Source organism: Anabas testudineus, chromosome 9 (assembly GCF_900324465.2).
Source record: "Anabas testudineus chromosome 9, fAnaTes1.2, whole genome shotgun sequence".
NCBI lineage: Eukaryota > Metazoa > Chordata > Actinopteri > Anabantiformes > Anabantidae > Anabas > Anabas testudineus.
In genome coordinates, this window is record NC_046618.1 from 24983862 (window position 1) to 25007833 (window position 23972).

Genomic DNA, 23972 nt, shown 5'->3' on the forward strand with positions numbered 1-23972 from the left:
TTTTTACCTTTGAACTTTTCTTTTGGGCTCATGACGATGATGTTCATGTTTTCATACAGGGTCTCGATTCTGGGTTCACTAAAGTTCTTTGAATCTTACAGGAACTTTTGTAGCTACTCAACGTTGGACGATGCAAAGAAAATTTTCACACAGCTTTTATTTAAATAAAAAATAAAATGTCATAACAGCCGCACAAGTAAAGAGAAAATGCAGTTACACACATCAAACTTAAGTAAATAAAAACCAAATCTGAAAGAAATAGAATTTACACATTTTGTTGCAAAACATTTATGAAACTCCACAAGTTTTAGAATTTATTTTTAAATAAATCTAGTACATTTGGTTAAAAACTCAACTGTCCAAAGAATAAAACCATGAAACTCATCGTTTTAAATATTTATTCTTTAAACCTTTGAATCAACATAATTCATTATTCTTTAAAAAAAAAAAAACAACCTCTGACATTCAGTTTTTTCTTTTTTCTGTTTGGTCACAGCTTTGATAAATCTTTGATAAGAATCCAGTTTAAAATTGTCCACACGAGTGTGTTGTGATGTTTTAATATCTGATATTGAAAAATCTATATTTATAAAGGATAAACTGACAAATATGAGAAGACGTTTATACTGAAGGAGTAAACTTTAGTGTCTGTGTTTGTTTCTAAGTTGAAAATCAGATTTTGGAATGAGAAGTCATTTCTGAAAATTAATTTAAAAACAACCAAACAAAAAAACATTTTTTTTACTCAGCAGGAATCCAGAAAATGCTAAAATAAAAAACATTAAAAAAACATATTAAATTCAGTATGTTATAGAGGTGGGTCATAATGCCTCAAAGTTCACATTTTAAGGAAATTTCCTGTAATTACATGTCATGATGATATAGGACAAAAAATACAGATGTTTCTTTTTCAGCAGCATTTATCAGTGCAAATAAAACAAAGGACATTTTCCATCCTTTGTTTTTCCAGTGAACTACTGTACTTGACGGCGTTTTCATGCACTTACTGTTAGTTTCCAGTTCTCATGTACTCAGAGAACAGATTTACATGCAGTTAATATTTCTACATGAGTCTACTCCCAAAATATTGAAGTCTCCCTCTCCAGGTATTAAATCCTCATCAGAGGCTCACGTTGCTCTTACTCTGACTCTGGGTTTGTGTCACGGTTATGAACTCTATGGAACGTAAATCGTACTGTATCATTTATATCTCAAAATCACACTTATCGCATAAACATTCATACTAATATTATCTTATATGGTATGATATGGCGCACCTGTGGCTGGCATCTTATGTTTTTATTATATTGATTCACCTTCATTCTTCTAAGTCAAACTTTTAGTTTTTATACATTACACACAGTATCTTTTACTATTTTAGAAATTATTACATTTCTCTGTGATTTTATTTAACTCTTAATTTTTGTTTTATATAATCCGGGCTTTGTTTTTTTATTTCTGTCCACCTTTTTTTCTTGGCAGTAATTATCTTCCATATAACCTGTCTTTATACAATTTTTGTGTGTTTGTGTTCAAAAGTAATATTTTGTTTAATATTATATTTATATATTTTGACAAACTTTTCTTTATTCTTTATTCTAGTGGCAGAAATTGGCTTTCATACATAACAGCATTTTACAGATAAAAGGTGAATCAATCTGAAAAATACTCTTAACTTAATTTTAAAAATAGTAGCTGCAGCCCTAAATGTATGTGTCTTGTTAGTGCTGCTTTAAAATGTTCTGTAAAAAATCACCTTTCAATCATCTTTCAGCTCAACTTTCATTATCCTCATCGTCCTCGTCCTCACAGCAGGCAGGAGATGGAGACCTTGGTGGTGGAGTAGGGGACGGAGTCTGGTGAGGGACAAACAAATGTTCAGTGATTTATCTTATTTCTCTAATAATCTCCTGAGTTATTTGGCTGCAGTTGTGTGTTTTTTGAAGGTTTTATTCTTGTCTGGGACTCGTCACAGTGCTTCAACATAAAAGCTCTCACCTCTGTCCTTCAGCGTGCTGACGTAGGCCTCGATGAACTCTTTCTCTCTGCTGTCCTTCTTCACCTCCTCCTGTCTCCTCTCTTGCCACCTCCTCCTCTTTTTCTTCTTCTCCTCCTCTTTCTTCTTCCTCTCTACGCTTGTGAGTTTGTCGTACAGTCGGATAAACCTGTAGGAAGCAGAGCGTTTATGTAACGTGTAGTAAATAATAGAAATACTGAGCTAAAGTGATGAAAACAGCGTCACTGTCTGAATATGTACAGGACCCATGTTAATTCTGTTCAACTTTAGGGGGTAATCGCACACTTTACTGTAGCTACAGGTTGTTTCAGATCCGTTCATCCTCCAGACCTTAAGTACTGAGTGTAATTGATTAATAGTATAATAGTTGTTACTGTTAGAGTAGAGTTTACAGGTGTCTTGTGTTTCTGGTTCGTGTGCTTTTCCTACTTAATGTCGGGGCTGCTGCACAGTTTGGTCGGGATGCAGTTGAGTTCCTCGCCACTGACCACGACCATCTTCAGCGTAGAGATGTTGGCGAGGCAGAGAGGGAGGTACGACAGGTTGTTCTTATGGATGAAGAGAGTTTCCAACTTCTCCAACCTGCAGAGACACACACACATACTCAAATGTACCTACAGCAGCCGACCTTCAGATTCAGTAAGTGCATCTTACATCATCAGAGGATACATCGCAACTGATTGATGAATCACTTTGTTTTCAGTCTAATACTGTTGAACCAGTAATAACAGAGAAGTGACATCCGAGTAATCAGATTACAGGTGGTGGTGGTGACATCATCAGTCACCTGTCCATGTCCTGCGGCAGGTCGCTCAAACCGTTGTTGCTCAGGTCCAACAGCTGCAGGCTGCTCATCCTCAGAGCACAGATGGGAATCGACATGAAGCCGTTCTCCGAGATGTCCAGGTGAACCAGCTGCTTCAGGCTGCTCAGCTGCACACACAAGTTAGAGTCACTGGATTAAAGCTGCAACGATCACGAGTTCATCAGACCGAAAATTAATCGGCAACCTTTTTGTCAGAAAAAAGAAGACAACTTCACATGTCCACCAGGAAGGCCACAGTTAATGAGCCACACTGTCACATCTCCTCACAAACCCCCGTCCTTTTTTCTAACTCTTCACAAAATAATCAGTTTGACTAAAATTAAGTGCCGGTCTCTGCATGTCCTGCAGTATTTCCTTGTGGACTGATAAAGTCATCTACCAGCCTTGGACCTAAACCATCACTAGACTATTCACCTCGTCGCTCCGTGTCTGTCTCACCTCAAACGGAAGCTCACACAGGTTGTAGTTTCCAGCAAGTTCAAGTCTCTTCAGGTTCTCACAGTTTCCGAGCGCTGGAGGAACTTTGGACAGACGGTTGTAGCTGACAATTAACTCCTTTAACTCGGTCAGTTTACCTGTGGAAAAAAATTTAACAGTAAGGAGTCAGAAAATAACACATGTTGTTTTCACCCATCAGTTCTCTGTAACATTTGCCTCTATTTGAAATCTTTTTCAGGCTCACCGATCTCAGGTGGCAGCTCAGCGATGGCGTTTTGGGGTATGTCCAGCACAGTGAGCTGAGTGAAAAGAGCCAGGTAGTCAGGCAGCCGACAGATCCTTGTCTTCCTGACGTGCCACTCCCTCAGGTAGGTCATCCACTGCAGTTCTCTGGGGAAGTCCTGGAAAATATTCAGCTGTCACCACATATGTTCCTATGGATGAATATTATAAAATGTGTAACTCCATGCTGAACCTGTCAACGTACCATCCAGCGTTCCCCATCCAACTGAAAGGTCAGCTTGTTCTGTTCTGGATCCTTCTGATCCTGCTGGACTTTCTCATCCTGCTGGTCACCTGTTTCTAAAAGATAAACAAGAAAGTAATACAAAGCACATTATCAGCAACACACAAAACAAATATATATATACAACAAAACATCATCAGCAAAGAGAGATACACAACAGAGGATCCCCAACCCCCCACCACACTATGTAAAACAGGATTCACCTGCATCCAGCCGTGTTTACCTGTGTACACCTGTTCATAATCACTTGTGTACGGTTGTATATCAGTCAGTGTAGATCTCTGCAGGTAATGTTGGAGCAGATTCAGTTCATTGGTCTTCAGCGTCTTACAGTAGATGCGAAACTGCCACTCCTGGTCGATCCTAGAGTCGTAGACACGTTAAAGAGTTATCTGCAGCATTACACCAACGTCTGATCAGGTTTCAGCAGACTGGATGTCCCCCTTCACCATCCAAACACGCGACCTTCTGATCCCTGTAAGCTGGACTCTACCATCGGTGTAATACTACGGCGCTGAGGTGGGGACATAAATAGCAGTGTGTGTGTTCATATTACTAAATTCAGCCATGAGTCTCATAGATCACGACTAGTAGCTGTGAATAAGTCTGTATCTTTAAACTGACTCACTAAAGTAAACAGCTACCAACGCAAAGATCTAACGGTGCATTCAGGTGCTTCTTTGAAAATTCTATAAGTCATACATGTTTACGTTCATCAACAGATTCTGATGAGATGTTTAACACCAGACAACAAACAAGAGGTGGAAGAAGCTCTTTTATTTAAGGGAAAGTATCGTTACCACTTTGTAGAAACACTCAGTTACAAGTAAAACTGCTGCATTCACAGTTTAGAATGAGTCATTTAACATTAATCTACAGTAGATTATTGAAATATTAATACTATTGGTGTGTTTATCCCTTAAAGGGCAGCAGGTAAAAGTGGACATAAGTTTAAATACTTGTAATGTTTATTTACAGATCTGTTGTTGTTACGTATCCTATTTGTACTTAGTTACTTTCCACCACTGGATCAGACGTGTGATACCTGTAGAGTTGTTATGTTACCTGGTGAGGGCGCTACTCTCGATCCTCTCCTCCTCCTTCTTCTGCCTCTGTCTGTATTTCTTTACTCGGACCTCCCAGATCCCTCTGACCAGGGACAGATCGTAGACCGGGACGTCCAACTTCCTCTCTAGACCCATCTCTGCTGCTGCGGCTGCCGGACACAAGAGGAAGAAGACAATGAGGAGGACATGAGGCCAGTGTGGTTCTGTGGATGGAGGTTTCAGTCTGTCAGTCCAACACTTTGCTCCAGACTGAATTATCTCACCAATTTTTGGACAGATTGGGATGATTTCACTTTCAGATATTCTTGGTCTCCAGAGGGTGAATCCTATGAACTTTAGTAATTCTCTGAGTTTCCCTGAAAAGCTGGTTCCTCCTTCAAATATTTCACTTATTCAGTGAAATGTTTTAACGACTACCGGACAGAAAAACGTTTTGACAGATGTTCATTCTTTGCAGACGATGTTCTCGTCTCACTTTAGTGTCACTCTGACTTCGTCTGTTACGCCACCATGAGGTTGATATTTTAAACTCAGGATAAATTCATACTAACTGATGATACTCTGACTTTTCATTTATCAACATCATCATCTCAACATTTACTGTGTATAATAGTCAGTTTCTGACGACAAACCTTCAAGACAGATAACGTTCCCATCATCCTGAGCTGCTCTCTGTGTTTACTGTTGCTCGGTGAATGTTAGCACGTTAACACTCCAAGATAAAATGGCAAACATGATAATTAGTAGATTAGATGATTAGTACAGGGACAGAGTCACAGCAGAGACCGAAACTCCCACAGAAAAGCTCTTACCTGAGAGCGTCCAGCTCAGGTCACTTTCTGCAGCTTGTTTACTGAGGCTGAAACACACACAGCTGTGATCTGACCGTGTGTGTGTGTGTGTGTGTATTACTCAATGTGTTATTTATATCAGCAGACATGTTCCTTTCTCACCTCACTGCTCACTTTTATCTGGATCACTTACATAAAACTGTTATAAAATAAATGAATGAATAAACCGACAGCAACGCCTCAGTTAGGACGTTAGTATTATTTATTATTCAAGACAAAGCACAAAATTAGACATTTTAATTAGAAATACACAACTTTAACACACTAAACACACATAATATGTTTTAATACTCAACACACAAACAGGAATAACTCTACAATAAGGGAGTAGAGGTGTGGAGGAACGCATGAAGGAGATTCTTTATAATACAGTCTGTGATATAATTTAGCTGTATAAATCACAGGTATTATTATTTTATTAATGTAAAAAAACAACTTTTTAAATGGCGACTGGTTCCAAATGTCAAACAGCTGAAACATGTTGTTCTTCATTCACTGTAGATCTATAAATATCTGTGACACAATGTAAAGACAATTTTAACACGTGCTCTCACCTTCTTTAAATACTGATGATATTTTTAACTGCCATGTTGATGCAGTACTACAGTACTACAAACAGAAGCAGGATGAGTAGTAAAAGTACACAGGCAGCGATATGAGTGTTTGTATTTTAATATGAGTTCAGATCAGATTAATCAGATTCACTTTAGAAATACTAGAAATAATTTTAAAATTGGGCTATAATATCTAATATTATAGAAAATAAGAATATATAATAATATCTAATATCCTTATTACTGTTTTTTATAATGTCAGAGTATATTTCAGCTGTTGAGCCTGGTTAAAGTGTGTGATTTACCTGGCATTAAAATGAAACGTGAGTAGTGTTATGCATATAAAATAACAATAGACATAGAGAGGCAGAAGTGAGGTTTATTTACAGTGTGCCAAACAAATAAAAAGCACATTTTTGGTGGAAAAATTACTTTAACAATTAAGAAAGATAAACTTAAAGCTCAGTGGGGGGCTTACAGTGGTGTGAAAAAGTGTCTGCTTACTTTTTTACACCACTGTATATAACTCTGTACATTAATAACCCAGTGCTTGGCAACAAGCCACATCCTGTGTTGCAGAGGAAGCAGCAGCATTTACTAGAAAACATGTGACCAAACCTTACCCCTGTGCTTCTGGAAGGAAACAGGTAAAGAGACACAGACTGAAGAAGAGTCCTCTGACTGAGTCCAGCTACAGGAGAGAAAAGCCGGAAACTCCAACACTGCTGCTTCAACCTGCTGACACTCCACACACTGAAGGTGAGTCTGACAGAAAACACAACTTTTTATGTGGGCAAAAGTATTGGAACAGATAGACATAACTGAGGCAAGTGAGGCCAGCAGTTCTTTGGATGTTGTTGTGGGGTCTTTTGTGACCTCTTCCATGAGTCATCACTATGCTCTTGGGGTAATTTTGGTCGGTCAGCCACTCCTAGTAAGGTTCTCCATCGTTGACAAATATGCAAAAACAAACAATCAGGACGGGGACCAACACTTTTTTACACCACTGTATATAACTCTGTACATTAATAACCCAGTGCTTGGCAACAAGCCACATCCTGTGTTGCAGAGGAAGCAGCAGCATTTACCAGAAAACATGTGACCAAACCTTACCCCTGTGCTTCTGGAAGGAAACAGGTAAAGAGACACAGACTGAAGAAGAGACGATCAGATTCACCGTCCTCTGACTGAGTCTAGCTACAGGAGAGAAAAGTGGAAAACTCCAACACTGCTGCTTCAACCTGCTGACACTCCACACACTGAAGGTGAGTCTGACAGAAAACACAACTGAAGTACAAGTGAAGTTAGTAGAGGAGGGAGAGGAGCCAAGACTGACTGTGTTTGTGTCTGCTGTGTTTTCAGATTGACTCAGAGACTAAATGGCTTCAAGATCAGAGGAGGATCTCTGCTGTCCGATCTGTCAGGAGGTCTTTAGTGATCCTGTGGTTCTGTCATGTAGCCACAGCTTCTGTAAAGACTGTCTGAAGAACTGGTGGAGACAGAAACCAACACAAGAGTGTCCAGTTTGTAAGAGAAGATCTTCAAAGACAGATCCACCTTCAAACCTGGTGTTAAAGAACCTGTGTGAGTCCTTCTTACAGCACAGAGATCAGGGATCTTCAGAGACTTCAGAGACTCTCTGCAGTCTGCACTCTGAGAAACTCAGACTCTTCTGTCTGGACCATCAGCAGCCAGTGTGTCTGGTCTGCAGAGATTCAGAAAAACACACCAACCACAGATTCAGACCCATCGATGAAGCTGCTCGACAACAAAAGAAGAAAATTCAGGAAACTCTGGAGCCCTTAAAGGAAAAGTTGAAGGTTCTTAAAGAAGTTAAAGTGAAGTTTGATCAAACAGCAAAACACATTAAGGTCCAGGCCCGACACACAGAGAACCAGATTAAGGAGCAGTTTAAGAAGCTTCACCAGTTTCTAGAAGAGGAAGAGGAGGCCAGGATGGCTGCACTGAGGGAGGAAGAGCAGCAGAAGAGTCTGGTGATGAAGGTGAAGATGGAGGCTCTGAGCAGAGAGATAGCAGCTCTTTCAGACACAGTCAGAGCCACAGAGGAAGAGCTGAGAGCTGGAGATCTCTCCTTCCTACAGAACTACAAGGCTGCAGCAGAAAGAGTCCATCAGCGCCCCCTGTTAGAGGATCCACAGCTGCCCTCAGGAGCTCTGATAGACCAGGTCAAACACCTGGGAAACCTGAGCTTCAACATCTGGAGCAAGATGAAGGACATGGTCTCCTACACTCCTGTGGTTCTGGATCCAAACACAGCCAATCCATATCTGATCCTGTCTGAAGATCTGACCAGTGTGAGAGAAGGAGAGCTCCAGCAGCTTCCTGACAATCCAGAGAGGTTTAATATAAATTACAGAGCTGTTCTGGGTTCTGAGAGTTTTAAATCAGGGACTCACAGCTGGGATGTTGATGTTGGAGACAGTTCATTCTGGGAATTGGGTGTGCTACCAAAGTCTCTTCAGAGGAAAAATAAAGTAGACTCTGAATTATGGGGAATATGGTTCTGTGAAAAGGAAACTACATTAGGATGCCGTGCTGTCCGAGTGTATAAGAAGTTCAGGAGAATCAGAGTGAATCTAGACTGGACCAGAGGAAAACTGTCGTTCTCTGATCTTGATACTAACACAGACATACACACCTTCAAACACACTTTTACTGAGAGGATGTTTGCGTACTTTGATATTGTGGATAACCGTCCACTAAAGATTTTACCAACGAAGGTCTGTGTGACTGTGGAACAGAGCAGATAAAGATTATTAGATTCATCATGTCATTTATTTCCTGACATCTGAATTGATCCTGTTAAACAGCAGCTGTGTACAATGATTTTCAGCCTTTGATTTGGTTCATTTAGATTTTTGTATTTAGTCATTTGAAATAGTTTTAATTTAATCAACTTTAAGTTCTTGTTAATGTTCAGCAGCCAATCATTGATCAGCAGCAGTTACTGAATGGATGGAAGAGTATTGGATCAGAAAGTCATCTTCAGAAACTATAATTTAAAATTGTCAAATACTTACAATTAAATATCCACAGAGCTAATGACATTCAGCTTTAACTATTTGCTGTGTACTGCTCATTGGCTCATATTTATCACCAGAAAGTTTTGGTCATTTCAGTTCAGGTTATTGTTTAGTTTATTGTTGATTTTCAGATGAGAATATTACTGAATTTAAACCCCACTGCTTATTGTTTTGTTATTTGTTATATTTTTATACTTTTTTTTATTGCTGCTGAACTGTGTTTGATTGTAGACAAACATTTTGCAAATTTAGCTCATCTCTCTCTCTGTAAATAAAAGTCTGAAGGTTGTTTATAATTTAGAAATACCTGGAAGTTATCCATCTTTACATACAGTTGATAAAGTGTTTAGTCCTTTCTATTAACTAAACATTTAACAATCTAAAAGGTTTGGACAATATATAATTTATTATATGTTATAATAACAGCTAGATTTTACCAAAAGGGGGGTTATTTATAAAAAAAAAACTGGGAAAGATAATTCACAAAACATATTTAGGAATTCTCCAGGGGCAATAAAAGAGGTCAACAAAACAAACTAAACTAAACTCAGGCAAAGTTAACCAAGCAAACTTAACTTCAACTGAATAGACCGACTAACAAAAAACAACTGACTGAAGAAATGAACTCACAGAGAAACATAATGACTGATCAGACCATATGACACATGGGGTCATATGGGGGTGGCTGTGGATCAATAGCTAGAGCAGTTGTCTGCCAATCATAGGATTGATGGTTTGATTCCCCGCTGCCATGTCACATGCCAAAGTGTCCTTGGGCAAGATACTGAGCCCCAACTTGCCCCCGGTGAGTCAGGTCTGCCATTGGTGTGTGTGTGTGTGTGTGTGTGTGTGTGTGTGTGTGTGAGTGAATGAGATGCAGTGTAAAGCACTTTGAGTAGAAAAGTGCTATATAAGTCCAGACCATTTACACAGGGGGTAACTAAATACCTGAAAACAAAACAAAATCTTATTGTATCTTTCTTCGGAACCAAAACAACTGGATTACACCACTCACATTTTGAAGGCTGGATTATCCTTAGGGACAGCATAAGGTCCACCTCTTTCAGTGACAATAGAGGACACTCTACTATCCGGTAACTGTATTAGTCATACAGTTGCATTGTCCTTCAACACAATCTCATGTTCAATTTCATAAGTTCTGTGCAGACTGTGTATTCTTGAAATATTTCAACATTTTCACCAGAGCTTTCTGTCCTTTAGAAAAATGACTCACATTTAACTCTGAGGACTCTGGTGAGGGCATGTATTGATCATCCATTTCCTCCTCCTCTTTCACACCTTGGATCAGCAACACCTTGGAGTTGTTTCCAAGATGGCGGCGCGGCAGTAGCTCGCAGCAGCCTCTCCGGAGACCAACAATGGTGCTTTTCGTGGTTTTCCGCATTTTTAGCACGACCACACACAATCATGAACACCAACAACAGTTGTGTTCCAGTTTACGACCGCCAGACGCTGCTTCGACTTAGGTATAATGCACCGACCAAGCTGCATGACGATCTGCAGGACGACCTCCGCGACCTCGGGTTACGACCTCGGCCACGAACACCAGGCCCCCAGTCTCCGGCCTTGGAAGCGGTGCTCGAGGAAGCAGAAACATGGCAAACGGGCGGGTGTCCGGGCAAGGCTAAGTGCTAACCAGAGCCGGCCGGCTTTACCGTCCATGTTTTTAGCTAATGTCTCCTCCCTGGACAATAAACTGGACTTCATCCCACTACAGCGAACTACGCGGCGTGAGTACAGAGACGTGGCTCAGCGACAGAGTCCCGGACGCCGCCATCAACCTACACGGCCTAACCACGCTTCGAGCTGACGGAAACCCAGCTCTGTGCGGTAAGAGTCGCGGCGGTGGTGTGTGTGTTTTTATTAACACGGACTGGTGTAAGGACTCTGTACTGGTTTCCAGCTACTGTTCACCACTTGTGGAGTTTGTGACTGTTCGGTGCAGACCTTTTTATTTACAGAGGGAATTCACCCCTGTTTTCATTTTTGGAGTTTACATCCCTCCTGGCGTTAATGCCAAAGAGGCGTTGAGTGAACTACATGGAGCTATCAGCGACGTGCAGAACGCCCAACCTGACGGTCTGGTCATCATTGCCGGAGATTTCAACCATGTAAATCTCAAGTTAGTGCTCCCTAAACTCCATCAGCATGTGGACTTTGCGACGAGGGGGGAGAACGCGCTGGATCGTGTTTACACCAACATCCCTGGAGCGTACCGAGCGGAGCCCCGTCCCCACCTTGGATACTCAGACCACATCTCTGTTATGCTAATTCCAGCATACAGACCACTTGTCCGACGCTCCCAACCGGTTCTGAAGCAGGTAAAGGACCTGGCCAACAGGAGCCATCCCTGCTCTTCAGGACTGCTTTGAGTGCAGCGACTGGGACATGTTCAGGGAGGCTGCAACCACTAGTGATTAGGTCAACTTGGAGGAGTACACATCATCAGTGACCAGCTACATCAGCAAGTGTGTTGATGATGTGACCATCTCCAAGACCGTCACTACACGCTCCAACCAGAAACCGTGGATGACTGCTAGGGTGCGTGCGCTGCTGAAGTCGAGGGACTCAGCCTTCAGAGTAGGAGACAAGACGGCCTTAAGAACGGCAAGGGCTGAACTGTCCCGAGCCATCAGAGAGGCGAGGCGCGTACACGCCAGGAGGATCCACGGCCACTTTGAGGACAGCGGAGACAGCCGGCGCATGTGGCAGGGCATCCAGGCAATCACTAACTACAAGACCGGTGCCGAAGACGTCTACTGTCTCCTGCCTCAACGACTACCGCCCTGTTGCACTCACACCCATCATCACGAAGTGCTTGGAGAGGCTGGTCATGAGGCACATCAAGTCCCAGCTTCCACCCTCACTGGACCCTCTGCAGTTTGCATATCGTCCAAACTGTTCCACGGACGATGCCATCACCACTACTCTCCACCTGGCCCTCAGCCATCTGGACAACAAAGACACATATGTTCGAATGCTGTTCATAGACTTCAGCTCAGCATTCAACACCATCATTCCCCAGCAGCTGATTGGGAAGCTGAGCCGACTGGGTCTGACCACCTCCCTCTGCAACTGGATCCTGCACTTCCTGACCCCAGTCAGTCCGGATCCTGAGCGGCTGCATCACTGCCTGGTTTGGGAACTGCACCGTTTCGGAACGCAAGGCCCTACAACGGATAGTGAGGACAGCTGAAAAGATCATTGGAGTCTCTCTCCTCTCCATCACGGACATTTACACCACACGCTGCATCCGCAAGGCTACCTGCATTGTGGACGACCCCACCCACCCCTCACACCCAATCTTCACACTTCTGCCATCAGGGAAGAGGTTCCGGAGCATTCGGGCCCTCACAACCAGACTGTTGAACAGTTTCTTCCCCCAAGCCATCAGGCTCCTTAACACGCACACAACAAACTGAACCGAGCACACACACACACTCTCTAGATTTGTCATGTTTCCATCTTTCAGATGTAAATTGTATTCATTTCCGCTACTGGTCGCTGCTGTTTTGTGTTTTGTGTTCTGTTTTTGCACTGTCTTCAGACGTCTGTCTGCACTTTTTCTTTGTGTTCTTGCACTGTTTGCACTAGGTTGCACAGGATGCACTTTATGTGTTTTGCTAGGACAACTTAGCAGTCCTCAGCTCCATGTTTGTCTTGTTGCCATTTTATGTAGCACCATTGTCTCATTTCACTATGTACTGCTTCAGCTATATGTGGTTGGAATGACAATAAAGCTTCTTGACTTGACTTGACTTGACCTCTGCTCTGTCTTCCACTCTTGGGTCCAAGTTTCTTCTCTACCACAAAAGGCCCCTTCCACTTTGCCAGTAACTTACTTTTACTGGTAGGCAGCATAACCAGGACCTTTTGATGTAGGTCAAAACTTCTCTGGTGGGCTGACTGGTCATACCAGGTTTTGTGTACAATGAACACTGTTGATACTCATATTACACCTGTGCAATAATCGCAAAAACCAACTTTACAATGTACATTTTTATCATCTTATCTTATCTTATCTTATCTTATCTTATCTTATCTTATCTTATCTCATCTTGGTACTTCTGGACCTTCTCCATGCGTGCCTGGACCAATTCACTAATTTTATGTAGTTTCTTATCTGAAGAACAAAAGAAATCACATTAACAGGCCCCACACTCCCCTGGTCTCCTTCCCAGATCTGTTAGTAAGGTCAAAGGTCCCCTTACCTCATGCCCATACAGCAGTTCAAAAGGGGAGAAGCCAGTGGACGTACCTTTCTGTAGGCAAAGAGGACACAAGGCAGCCACCAGTCAGATCCAGTCTCATTCACAAATTTACAGAGCATTTGTTTAAGAGTCTGATTGAAGCGCTCTGTCAGTCCATCTGTCTGTGGATGATAAGGAGTGGTCTGTACACTCCACTACCCAGCAGCTTGTAAACCTGCTTCAGAAGTGTAGACAAAGGTTAGTGCCTTGGTCTGTCAACATTTCACAGGGAAAACCCACTCTTGAAAAGAACTGAACAATGACAATGCCACAGCTTTTGCTTCATCAGATTTTAATGGGAACACTTCTAGGTATTTAGGAGGATAATCTGTGATAACCAGCATGTAGCCATTTCCTGCTTTACTTTTCTCCAAAGGACCAACAATGTCCATCCCCAGCTGTTCAAAAGAGGTACCAATGATTGGGAGAGGTTGTAATTGGGCTCTGGAGGGGCCTCTACCAAAAGTCCTGAGGCACTGAGGGCAGCTGTTACAGAACTCAGCAACATCTGAGCGCAAGCCTGGCCAGTGAAAATAGTGTCTGACGCCTGGTCTTATGTTTGCCCAGCTGGTCATCCCAGGGAATAGGATGTCCCTACTAAGTATCATATTTGGGCCTCTTAAGGAACCACTATCTGCTTTGTCTGGCCCTGCTGATGATAAAAAAATCCCACTCTGCAGAAAGTATTCCTCTCTCTTGTGATCAGGCTCAGCCTCTTGCTCCCTCTCCCTAGCACTTAATAAACAGGTGGAGAAAGTCTGATGATTCTGCTGCATTTTGACGCAGTGCGTTTTAATTTTTTTTTGTCTTTTCTCGCTATGTGGCTTGCAAGACTTGCGAGGTTGTGTCTCAAGCTCAGCAGCTTAAAAAGGCAACACACAAGAGTGTTCCTATACATGTTATGCTTGTGCTCTTGTAACTGCAACATTACAGTGGTGTTCTGTGCCTAAAAAATCAACAAGGACTGGCAGACCATGGCCCAAAACCACTGGAAAAGGCAAATTATCAGCAACTCCAACATTCAGCAGAAAGGTCTGTCCTTGAACTTCAATATAGAGGTCAATAGTAGTCACAAATAGTACAAAAGTCTGAGTACTGCCCCTACCAATCAAGGCTCTGAGTTTTTCCCCATTGATTTTACAGTGCTCATTTTTCACAGACGGTTTATTCATGCATTCAAAATTCAGATTCTGGCATGAAACAAAACACATTTGATGGTCTGACATTCCTGTCCACACAAATAACAGACTGACGCTTTGCTAGAGAGTTTTGATGGTGCCTGCTGATTCTCCTTTACAGGAGTCTTCCCTGCTCCTGGCAACAACGACAACTAGCAGTGGAACCTCAGCACTGGTAACTAAAAAAAATGTTAAACAAACGTAAGTAAGACAGTATAGAAGAGAACTAAAAGTGCAGGCTACAAAAAGAAACTCATGTACTGACAACCAAACAAAATAAAGTATATTAAATAACCAACTACAGTTGTTTCTGTCTTTACTTTCTTTAAACTTTAGGTCCCGCCCTACTCTGCCTCTGATTGGCTCAATGTTCTTCTCTGAACCAATCATCATACCCATGGTGTGAACTAAAGGGGAGACGTGATATCAAGTCAGTTTTATTTATAAAGCACTTTCTACACACAGCTGCAATTCAGACCCTCGAATTGGAAAAAGAAATGTGACCTGGGGAAGTTTGGTGTTGGGGGGCTCATGACTCATCAGAAGAGTATATGGGACACTTTCAGTTTAGATTCTGAGTTTGTGCACTGAACTGAGACAAATAAAAAGAAGGGAACAGGGACAGAGACACAGACTGAAGAACAGACGATCAGATTCACCGTCCTCTGACTGAGTCCAGCTACAGGAGAGAAAAGTGGGAAACTCCAACACTGCTGCTTCAACCTGCTGACACTCCACACACTGAAGGTGAGTCTGACAGAAAACACAACTGAAGTACAAGTGAAGTTAGTAGAGGAGGGAGAGGAGCCAAGACTGACTGTGTTTGTGTCTGCTGTGTTTTCAGATTGACTCAGAGACTAAATGGCTTCAATATCAGAGGAGAATCTCTGCTGTCCAGTCTGTCAGGAGGTCTTTAGTGATCCTGTTGTTCTGTCATGTAGCCACAGCTTCTGTAAAGACTGTCTGAAGAACTGGTGGAGACAGAAACCAACACAAGAGTGTCCGGTTTGTAGGAGAAGATCTTCAAAGACAGATCCACCTTTAAACCGGGCATTAAAGAACCTGTGTGAGTCCTTCTTACAGCACAAAGATCAGGGATCTTCAGAGATTCTCTGCAGTCTGCACTCTGAGAAACTCAGACTTTTCTGTCTGGACCATGAGCAGCCAGTGTGTCTGGTCTGCAGAGATTCAGAAAAACACACCAACCACAGATTTAGACCCATCGACGAAGCAGCTCAACAATACAAGGAGTTACTTCAGGAAACTCTGGAGCCCTTAAAGGAAAAGTTAGAGGTTTTTGAAGTAGGTGATTTGGCATTTGATCAAACAGCAGAACACATTAAGTTTGGGGCCCGACACACAGAGAACCAGATCAAGGAGCAGTTTAAGAAGCTTCACCAGTTCCTAGAAAAGGAAGAGGAGGCCAGGATGGCTGCACTGAGGGAGGAAGAGGAGCAGAAGAGTCGGGTGATGAAGGAGAAGATGGAGGCTCTGAGCAGAGAGATAGCAGCTCTTTCAGACACAGTCAGAGCCACAGAGGAGGAGCTGAGAGCTGGAGATCTCACCTTCTTACAGAACTACAAGGCTGCAGCAGAAAGAGTCCAGCAGTTCCTCCTGTTGGAGGATCCACAGCTGCCCTCAGGAGCTCTGATAGACCAGGTCAAACACCTGGGAAACCTGAGCTTCAACATCTGGAACAAGATCCAAACACAGCTCACCCAGAACTGATCCTGTCTTGAGATCTGACCAGTAATACCTCTGTCTTCCACTCTTGGAATCCATTCTTTCAGAAGGTTCACATGAAGAACACTGCTAGAATGCTTTTGCCCTGGAGTAGAAAATTTTGTAGGTTCTGGCTCCAAGTTTCTTCTCCACCACAAAAGCTCCTGCCGCTTTGCCAGTAACTTATTGTCACTGGTTGGCAGCATATCTAGTAATCTTTTGACGTCGATTAAAGCTTCTCTGGTGGGCTGACCGGTCATACCAGGTTTAATTCACTCATGTTCTGCAGTTTCTCATCTGAAGAACAAGACAAATTACATTTACAGGCCCCACAGTCCCCTGGTCTCCTTCCCACATCCCTTAGTAAGGTCAAAGGTCCCCGTACCTCATGTCCATGGAGCAGTTCAAAAGGGGAGAAGCCAGTGGAGGCCTGAGGTACCTCCCTGTAGGTAAAGAGGACATAAGGAAGCCACTGATCCCAGTCAGATCCAGTCTCATTCACAAACTAAAAGTTTGCTACAAATAGAAATGTATGTACTGACAGCAAAACAAAATATATTTATATATATATATATATATATATATATTTATATATATATATATATATATATATATATATATATATATATATATATATATATATTTATATATATATATATATATATTATATTTAATGAACTACTATGTATAAACTTAATGTGGTGGTTAAAGTAAATCCAAATCCAAACCAAAGTTTCCAATTCATGACGATTACCCACAGTTCAGTTGTGTGGCAGCAAGTGCAGCCATCACAAAGAATAAAACAGGTAAACAACATTTTTCCCAGTTTAGGCTTCACAGGCCCAAGCCACACATCCCCCAGAAAGTGTCTGGCAACCCCATGTGGCATCAGGTCAGTCTCGATTTTCTGTTGATCTAAGACTGGAAAAATTAACAGAAAGTGATGATGTTGGCCAAAGTTCCTATGTGAACATGGATATGGATGATTCTCTGGATTATGATAAAGTGAAAACTGCCATTATGCAAAAATATTACATTAATCCTGAGTGTTCACTCCCTAGATGTTGGATCCAGTGAGAGTCCCAAGGAGCTGTATGTGAGGCTGAAAGAGATGTATGGAAAATGGATTCAACCCAAGGGTAAAACAGTTCAAGAAATTGGCGAACTCATTATGATGGTCCTAAGTCAGCTGCTGAGGCAGCCAATTTGGCTGAAGTGTTTGTGGCTGCCCGGAAAAGGAAGCAGCCACAGAGCAACATCGCTTGGAAGACCTCTAAAGACACTCGTGGCCTATACCCACCTATCACCAGCAATCAATGCTAGGAGTGGGTAAGACTCCTGTAAAGGAGAATCAGCAGGATAATGCACCATCAAAACTTTTTTGTCCACCTGTTTATTGAGTGCTAGGGAGATGGGGCTAGAGGCTGAGCCTGATAACAGAGGGTACTTTCTTCAGAATGGGATTCTTTATCATCAGCAGGGCCAGACAAAGCAGCTAGTGGTTCCTTAAGAACCCTGAGATATAATACTTAAATAGGGACATTCTATTTCTTGGGCTGGCCACCTGGGGAAACATAAGACCCCTGCTCGAATTAGACGCCATTTTCACTGGCCAGGCTTGCGCAGAGATGTTGCTCAGTTCTGTAAGAGGTCCCCTCAGTGTCAGAAGACTTTTGATAGAGTCCCCTCTAGAGCTCCATTACATCCTCTCCCATCATTGGTACCCTTTTGAACGCCTGGGGATGGACATTGTTGGTCCATTGGAGAAAAGTAAAGCAGGAAATCGCTACATGCTGGTTATAACAGATTATGCTACTAAATACCCAGAAGTGTTCCCATTAAAATCTGTTAAAGCAAAAGCTGTGGCATTCTCATTAGTTCAGTTTTTTCAAGAGTAGGTTTTCTCCATTAAATCTGAACAGACCAAGGCACTAACTTCATGTCTTCACTTTTGAAGCAGGTTGACAAGCTGCTGGGTATTGGAAGTGTACAGACTACTCCTTTTCATCCACAGACAGATGGACTGATAGAGCGCTTCAATCATACTCTTAAACAAATGCTCCGTAAGTTTGTGAATGAGACTGGATCTGACTGGGATCAATGGCTTGCCTATGTTCTCTTTCCCTACAGGGAGGTACCTCAGGCCTCCACTGGCTTCTCCCCTTTTGAACTGCTCTATGGGCATGAGGTAAGGGGACCTTTGACCTTACTAAGAGATGTGGGAAGGAAACCAGGATAGTTTGGAGCCTGTTAATGTGATTTCTTTTGTTCTTCAGATGAGAGAAAAACTATAGAAAATGAGCAAATTAGCCCAGGCACACATGGAGGAGGCCCAGAAATGCCAAAAAACCTGGTATGAAAAGTCAGCCCGCCAGAGAAGCTTTGAACCAGGTCAAAAGGTCCCGGTTATGCTACCCACCAGTGACAGTAAGTTACTGGCAAAGTGGCAGGGGCCTTTTGTGGTGGAGAAGAAACTTGGACCCACCACCTACAAAGTTTCTACTCCAGAACGTAAGCAATCCAGCCGTGTTCTTCAGGTGAACCTTCTGAAAGAATGGATTCCAAGAGTGAAGGAGAGTGCAGAGGTGTTGCTGATCCAAGGTGTGAAAGAGAAGGAGGAAACGGATGATCAATACCTGCCCTCATCAGAGTCTTCAGAGTTGGATGTGAGTCATCTTTCTGAAGAACAGCAAGCTCAGGTTAAAATGTTGCTTTCTCTAGAAATATTTCAAGAATACCCAGGCCGCACAGAACATGTAGAGCATGAGATTGTGTTGAAGTACAATGCAACTGTACAACGTATGAGTTACCAGATACCAGAGCGTCTTCTTGGGTCACTGATGGAGGTGGACCTGATGTTGTCCCTAAGGATTATTAAGCCTTCAAAAAGTGAGTGGAGTAATCCAGTTGTCTTGGTACCCAAGAGGGATGGAACAATCTGATTTTGTATTGATTTCAGGTATCATAATTCAATTTGTAAGTTTGATTCATATGTAACATCACAAATTGATGATCTCATTGAACGCTTAGGAAAAGCTAAATATTTGATCACTATTGATCTCTGCAAAGGATACTGGCACGTGCCCCTAACAGCCCAGTCTCAGGAGCTAACAGCCTTTCGAACACCCTGGGGGCTCTTCCAGTTCACAGTTTTGCCATTTGAGTTACATGGGGCTCCAGCAAGACTGATGGACCAAGTACTCTGTGGCCTTACTGAATTTGCATGTGCATATCTTGATGATATTGTTGTTTTCAGCACCACCTGGGAGGAGCACTGGGGACATCTGAAGGAGGTACTGGAACATTTACATTCTGCAGGACTGACAGTTAATTCAGCCAAATGTGCTCTTGCTAGAACAGAAACTGAGTACCTTGGTTTCACCATCGGAGGTGGGTTGATTAAACCACAGGTTTAATCAACCCACACAAGTCCATGCTATTAAATCATGTCCTCTTCCTCAAACTAGGCAGCAGCTCAGGTCTTTCCTTGGGATGGCATGTTTCTATCATCGCTTTATACCAAACTTCTCTGCCAGGGCTGCACCGCTAACTGATATGACAGGCTCACGTTGCCCGAACCAGATGCAGTGGACAGCAGAAGCAATAACAGTTTTCCAGAACATCCAGCAGTCCCTGAGTAAGAGCCCAGTTCTACACAGTCCAGATTTTGAGAAAGATTTTGTTTTGCAAACAGATGCCTCAGAAAGGGGTATTGGAGCTGTGCTTTTACAGGGACCACCAGAAGATCAACATCCTGTTGCTTACATCAGTCGCAAGTTGCTCCCTAGGGAGGCTCGCTATTCAACAGTGGAGAAGGAAGCTTTGGCAATCAAGTACGCCTTGGATTCCTTCAAATATTACCTCCTTGGGAGGGAGTTTACACTGGAGAGCGACCATAAGGCATTACAATGGCTGGAGAGGATTAAATATACCAATGAAAGACCTGGATGACCTGGTGGTATCTGGCTCTGCAGCCATTACGGTTCACAGTACAGAACATTCCCGGCAAGAGCAACGCCACTGCAGACTATATTTCTCGCTTTCCCAGCGAAGACTCTGAAGGGGAGGGGAATGTAAGATAAAATAACATAAGAAAACCTTTATTAGTCCTACAATGGGGAAATTGTGTTTTTACAACAGCTTAAGTACACTAGAATGTCAGAAAGATAGTCTGACCAAATGGGCTAAATTAAAGACGAAAGACTAAACTGGTACAGTCTGAGATAAATAAACTAAGAACCTGATATTACAAACAGTACAGTAATAAATAAAATACATACATGTAAGTACAGTATATGTAGCAGTGTGAGTATGTACAGTATATGGATATTACTGGATAGCAGTGTTGAAAATGTACATTGTAAAGTTGGTTTATGATTATTACGCAGGTTTAATATGAGTATCAACAGTGTTCATTGTACAGTCTGACTGCAGCAGGGAGAAAAGATCTACGTAATCTCTCCTTCGCACAAACTCTGAACCTCAGTGTGATGAGGTTTAATTACTTTTATATTACTGAATATCAGAATTTTGTTCCTGAGCCGTCTCCACACTCACAGTTACAGTATTTGCTGGATTCTCTGAACAGTAATGACTCTCAACACTTTGCAATGAGAAACGAGGAAGCGAAGCATTTGCCAGAAAACATGGGACAAAACTGCACCTCTCTGCTTCTGCACTGCCACAGAAAAATAAAAGCCCCCCCCCACCCCACTTTACACAAGACTGCCACACCACCCACGAGACCCAGAATCAAAAAAGGAAAAGGAAACATGACCTGGGGAAGTTTGAGGGTGGGGGGCTCAGATGACTCATCAGCAGAGTATATGGGACACTTTCACTTTTAATTCTGAGCTTGTGCACTGACTTAAGAAAAAGAAAAAAAAAAGAACAGGGACAGAGACACAGACTGAAGAACAGACGATCAGATTTACCGTCAAGGCGAATCTCGAGTCTCAAACCAGCCACTGCACCCACATGGCCCCCAGTAACCCAGAGCTTCATGCCAGCCACTTTAGCCACACTTACCACATAACCCGTGTCGCAAACTTGGGAAATTCCCACCATTAGGGAAGGTACGGCCTCCATCTCCCAAGGTCTCTAACCACTTTTCCCATCAGCTTTGCTCACTGACCATTAACTCATAATAAACAAAGATAAGGAAACATGACCTGGGGAAGTTTGAGGGTGGGGCACTCAGATGACTTCAGCAGAGTATTTGAGACACTTTCAGTTTAGATTTTGAGCTTGTGCACTGAGAAAAAGAAAAAGAAGGGGAACAGGGACAGAGACACAGACTGAAGAAGAGACGATCAGATTCACCGTCCTCTGACTGAGTCCAGCTACAGGAGAGAAAAGTGGGAAACTCCAACACTGCTGCTTCAACCTGCTGACACTCCACACACTGAAGGTGAGTCTGACAGAAAACACAACTGAAGTACAAGTGAAGTTAGTAGAGGAGGGAGAGGAGCCAAGACTGACTGTGTTTGTGTCTGCTGTGTTTTCAGATTGACTCAGAGACTAAATGGCTTCAATATCAGAGGAGGATCTCTGCTGTCCAGTCTGTCAGGAGGTCTTTAGTGATCCTGTTCTTCTGTCATGTAGCCACAGCTTCTGTAAAGACTGTCTGAAGAACTGGTGGAGACAGAAACCAATACGAAAGTGTCCAGTTTGTAAGAGAAGATCTCCAAAGAAAGATCCACCTTCAAACCTGGTGTTAAAGAACCTGTGTGAGTCCTTCTTACAGCACAAAGATCAGGGATCTTCAGAGACTTCAGAGACTTCAGAGACTCTCTGCAGTCTGCACTCTGAGAAACTCAAACTCTTCTGTCTGGACCATCAGCAGCCAGTGTGTCTGGTCTGCAGAGATTCAGAAAAACACACCAACCACAGATTCAGACCCATCGATGAAGCTGCTCGACAACAAAAGAAGGAACTTCAGGAAACTCTGGAGCTCTTAAAGGAGATGTTGAAGATTTATAAAGAAGATAAAGTGAAGTTTGAAGAACTAGCAGAACACATTAAGTTTGGGGCCCGACACACAGAGAACCAGATCAAGGAGCAGTTTAAGAAGCTTCACCAGTTTCTAGAAGAGGAAGAGGAGGCCAGGATGGCTGCACTGAGGGAGGAAGAGGAGCAGAAGAGTCGAGTGATGAAGGAGAAGATGGAGGCTCTGAGCAGAGAGATAGCAGCTCTTTCAGACACAGTCAGAGCCACAGAGGAGGAGCTGAGAGCTGAAGATGTCTCCTTCCTACAGAACTACAAGGCTGCAGCAGAAAGAGTCCATCAGTGCCCCCTGTTGGAGAATCCACAGCTGCCCTCAGGAGCTCTGATAGACCAGGTCAAACACCTGGGAAACCTGAGCTTCAACCTGAGTCAGCAGCTTCCTGACAATAGAAAGAGGTTTGATGATTTTTTCAGGTTAGTCTTGGGCTCTGAGGACGTTAAATCAGGAGCTCACACCAACGATGTTGAAGACAACCTAGATCTGGAAACACAAGCTACTACAAGACCCACACTGTCCAGACCACCCACATTTTCATTCATGTCGAAACCCTCTCGTCCACCCCCACCTATCCCACCCCGACTCCCACCACCTTTGTAATTCAGGAGTCCTACTTAACTACTTGACTCTGCTGGACTTGACTTGAGTCCAGATGGATTTGGGCCTAATTCATATGTTGATAAATCTCCAGTCAAATACACATCATGTATTCAGGACTGATGCAGAACTGAGGGAGGAAAAGGAGCACTGCTCTGTTTCATTCATACTTTGTTTAGCTGTGTTCATACTTGTTTTGTTTTCCCTCATCTTGTTGGTTCCTGTGTCTCCTGTAATCAGATTGAATAAACAGAGTTTTTTTTTTTTTTTTTTTTTTGTACTTACCCGTCCATATCCTCACAGATAATTAACTAAAACAGTTTAGTTTAAAATCTGAAGTAGATTAAAAGTATCCTCGATGTTTTGAGAGCAGCTTTAAAATAACTAAGGACAAGTTTCTGTGGTGTTTTGTTTTCGCTACTTCGCTGCTTGCTTGTAAGTTTGAATTTATCATCATTATCATCATCATTAATCGATGTATTTTCCTTTTATAATATATATTATAATATAACAAAGCACAATCAATGTACAGTTCTACTATTGCTAATGAGCAAATATTAGTCTGGTAACACCTTGAACTATGATGAAAAAGACTCAGCATCTTCCTTCTCTCTCTTTCATGTGTACGTCTACAGACGTACGAGTGATCTTTTCATTCCTCAACTGTTTTAAATTTTGGATATCTCATTCTTGAACAATGTATTTTTTTGAGTAACAAATGTGTGACAAAATATTTCTAAGGATGTTTTAATAAAGTAGTTTAAGGTGAGTTAGAGCCTGTGAAAGAAACGCATGATAGTTGAGCCTAAATTATAGGTTGAAGACAGGTGTGTGCGTATGTCTCTGAGGTTTTATATCAGACTGATAATTAATTCAT

The 23972-nt window shown here is 42.4% G+C and overlaps 4 protein-coding genes across 6 annotated transcripts; 3 read left to right on the forward strand and 1 right to left on the reverse strand.

Moving 5' to 3' along the window:
* Nucleotides 1-106: 106 nt before the first annotated feature.
* lrrc2 (leucine rich repeat containing 2) lies at nt 107-5749 on the reverse strand. Of its 2 annotated transcripts, XR_003297641.1 has the most exons (11): nt 5687-5749; nt 4873-5023; nt 4031-4170; nt 3769-3863; nt 3526-3682; nt 3282-3418; nt 2805-2950; nt 2447-2599; nt 1999-2165; nt 1757-1856; nt 109-766 (listed from the first exon to the last, which is right to left on the reverse strand). XR_003297641.1 is itself a non-coding variant. In XM_026342472.1 (10 exons), the coding sequence occupies exons 2-10, from the start codon at nt 5007-5009 to the stop codon at nt 1807-1809; spliced, it is 1182 nt and encodes a 393-aa protein (XP_026198257.1). In that variant the 5' UTR covers nt 5010-5023; nt 5687-5749; the 3' UTR covers nt 107-1806. The 2 variants fall into 2 exon arrangements, 1 of the variants encoding a protein (XP_026198257.1); XM_026342472.1 differs by having other exon boundaries at nt 107-1856.
* A 1198-nt stretch (nt 5750-6947) lies between these two features.
* On the forward strand, nt 6948-9606 carry LOC113150075 (tripartite motif-containing protein 35-like). Its single transcript, XM_026342460.1, has 3 exons — nt 6948-7038; nt 7410-7544; nt 7642-9606. The coding sequence occupies exon 3, from the start codon at nt 7659-7661 to the stop codon at nt 9048-9050; it is 1392 nt and encodes a 463-aa protein (XP_026198245.1). The 5' UTR covers nt 6948-7038; nt 7410-7544; nt 7642-7658; the 3' UTR covers nt 9051-9606.
* A 9021-nt stretch (nt 9607-18627) lies between these two features.
* LOC113150097 lies at nt 18628-20766 on the forward strand. Of its 2 annotated transcripts, XM_026342488.1 has the most exons (3): nt 18628-19160; nt 19751-19787; nt 19962-20766. In XM_026342488.1, exons 1-3 carry the CDS (start codon nt 18792-18794, stop codon nt 20042-20044), a joined length of 489 nt encoding a protein of 162 aa, XP_026198273.1. In that variant the 5' UTR covers nt 18628-18791; the 3' UTR covers nt 20045-20766. The 2 variants fall into 2 exon arrangements, with proteins under 2 accessions (XP_026198273.1, XP_026198272.1); XM_026342487.1 differs by lacking the exon at nt 19962-20766 and having other exon boundaries at nt 18628-19453; nt 19751-19788.
* Nucleotides 20767-21771: 1005 nt separating this feature from the next.
* On the forward strand, nt 21772-23098 carry LOC113150540 (tripartite motif-containing protein 35-like). The gene is made up of 2 exons (XM_026343084.1): nt 21772-21904; nt 22002-23098. The coding sequence occupies exon 2, from the start codon at nt 22019-22021 to the stop codon at nt 23096-23098; it is 1080 nt and encodes a 359-aa protein (XP_026198869.1). The 5' UTR covers nt 21772-21904; nt 22002-22018.
* The last annotated feature ends 874 nt before the right edge of the window (nt 23099-23972 follow it).

Bases quoted from the DNA above. Each gene is read 5' to 3' on its own strand.
- lrrc2 (XM_026342472.1), bottom strand. From the start codon at position 5,009: ATGGGTCTAGAGAGGAAGTTGGACGTCCCGGTCTACGATCTGTCCCTG. The intron at 4,171-4,872 runs GTAACATAACAA...CTACGACTCTAG, and splicing joins GAGAGTAGCGCCCTCACCAG to GATCGACCAGGAGTGGCAGT. The intron at 3,419-3,525 runs GTGAGCCTGAAA...TTTTTTCCACAG, and splicing joins TGAGCTGCCACCTGAGATCG to GTAAACTGACCGAGTTAAAG.
- LOC113150075 (XM_026342460.1), top strand. From the start codon at position 7,659: ATGGCTTCAAGATCAGAGGAGGATCTCTGCTGTCCGATCTGTCAGGAG.
- LOC113150097 (XM_026342487.1), top strand. From the start codon at position 18,792: ATGAGCAAATTAGCCCAGGCACACATGGAGGAGGCCCAGAAATGCCAA.
- LOC113150540 (XM_026343084.1), top strand. From the start codon at position 22,019: ATGGCTTCAATATCAGAGGAGGATCTCTGCTGTCCAGTCTGTCAGGAG.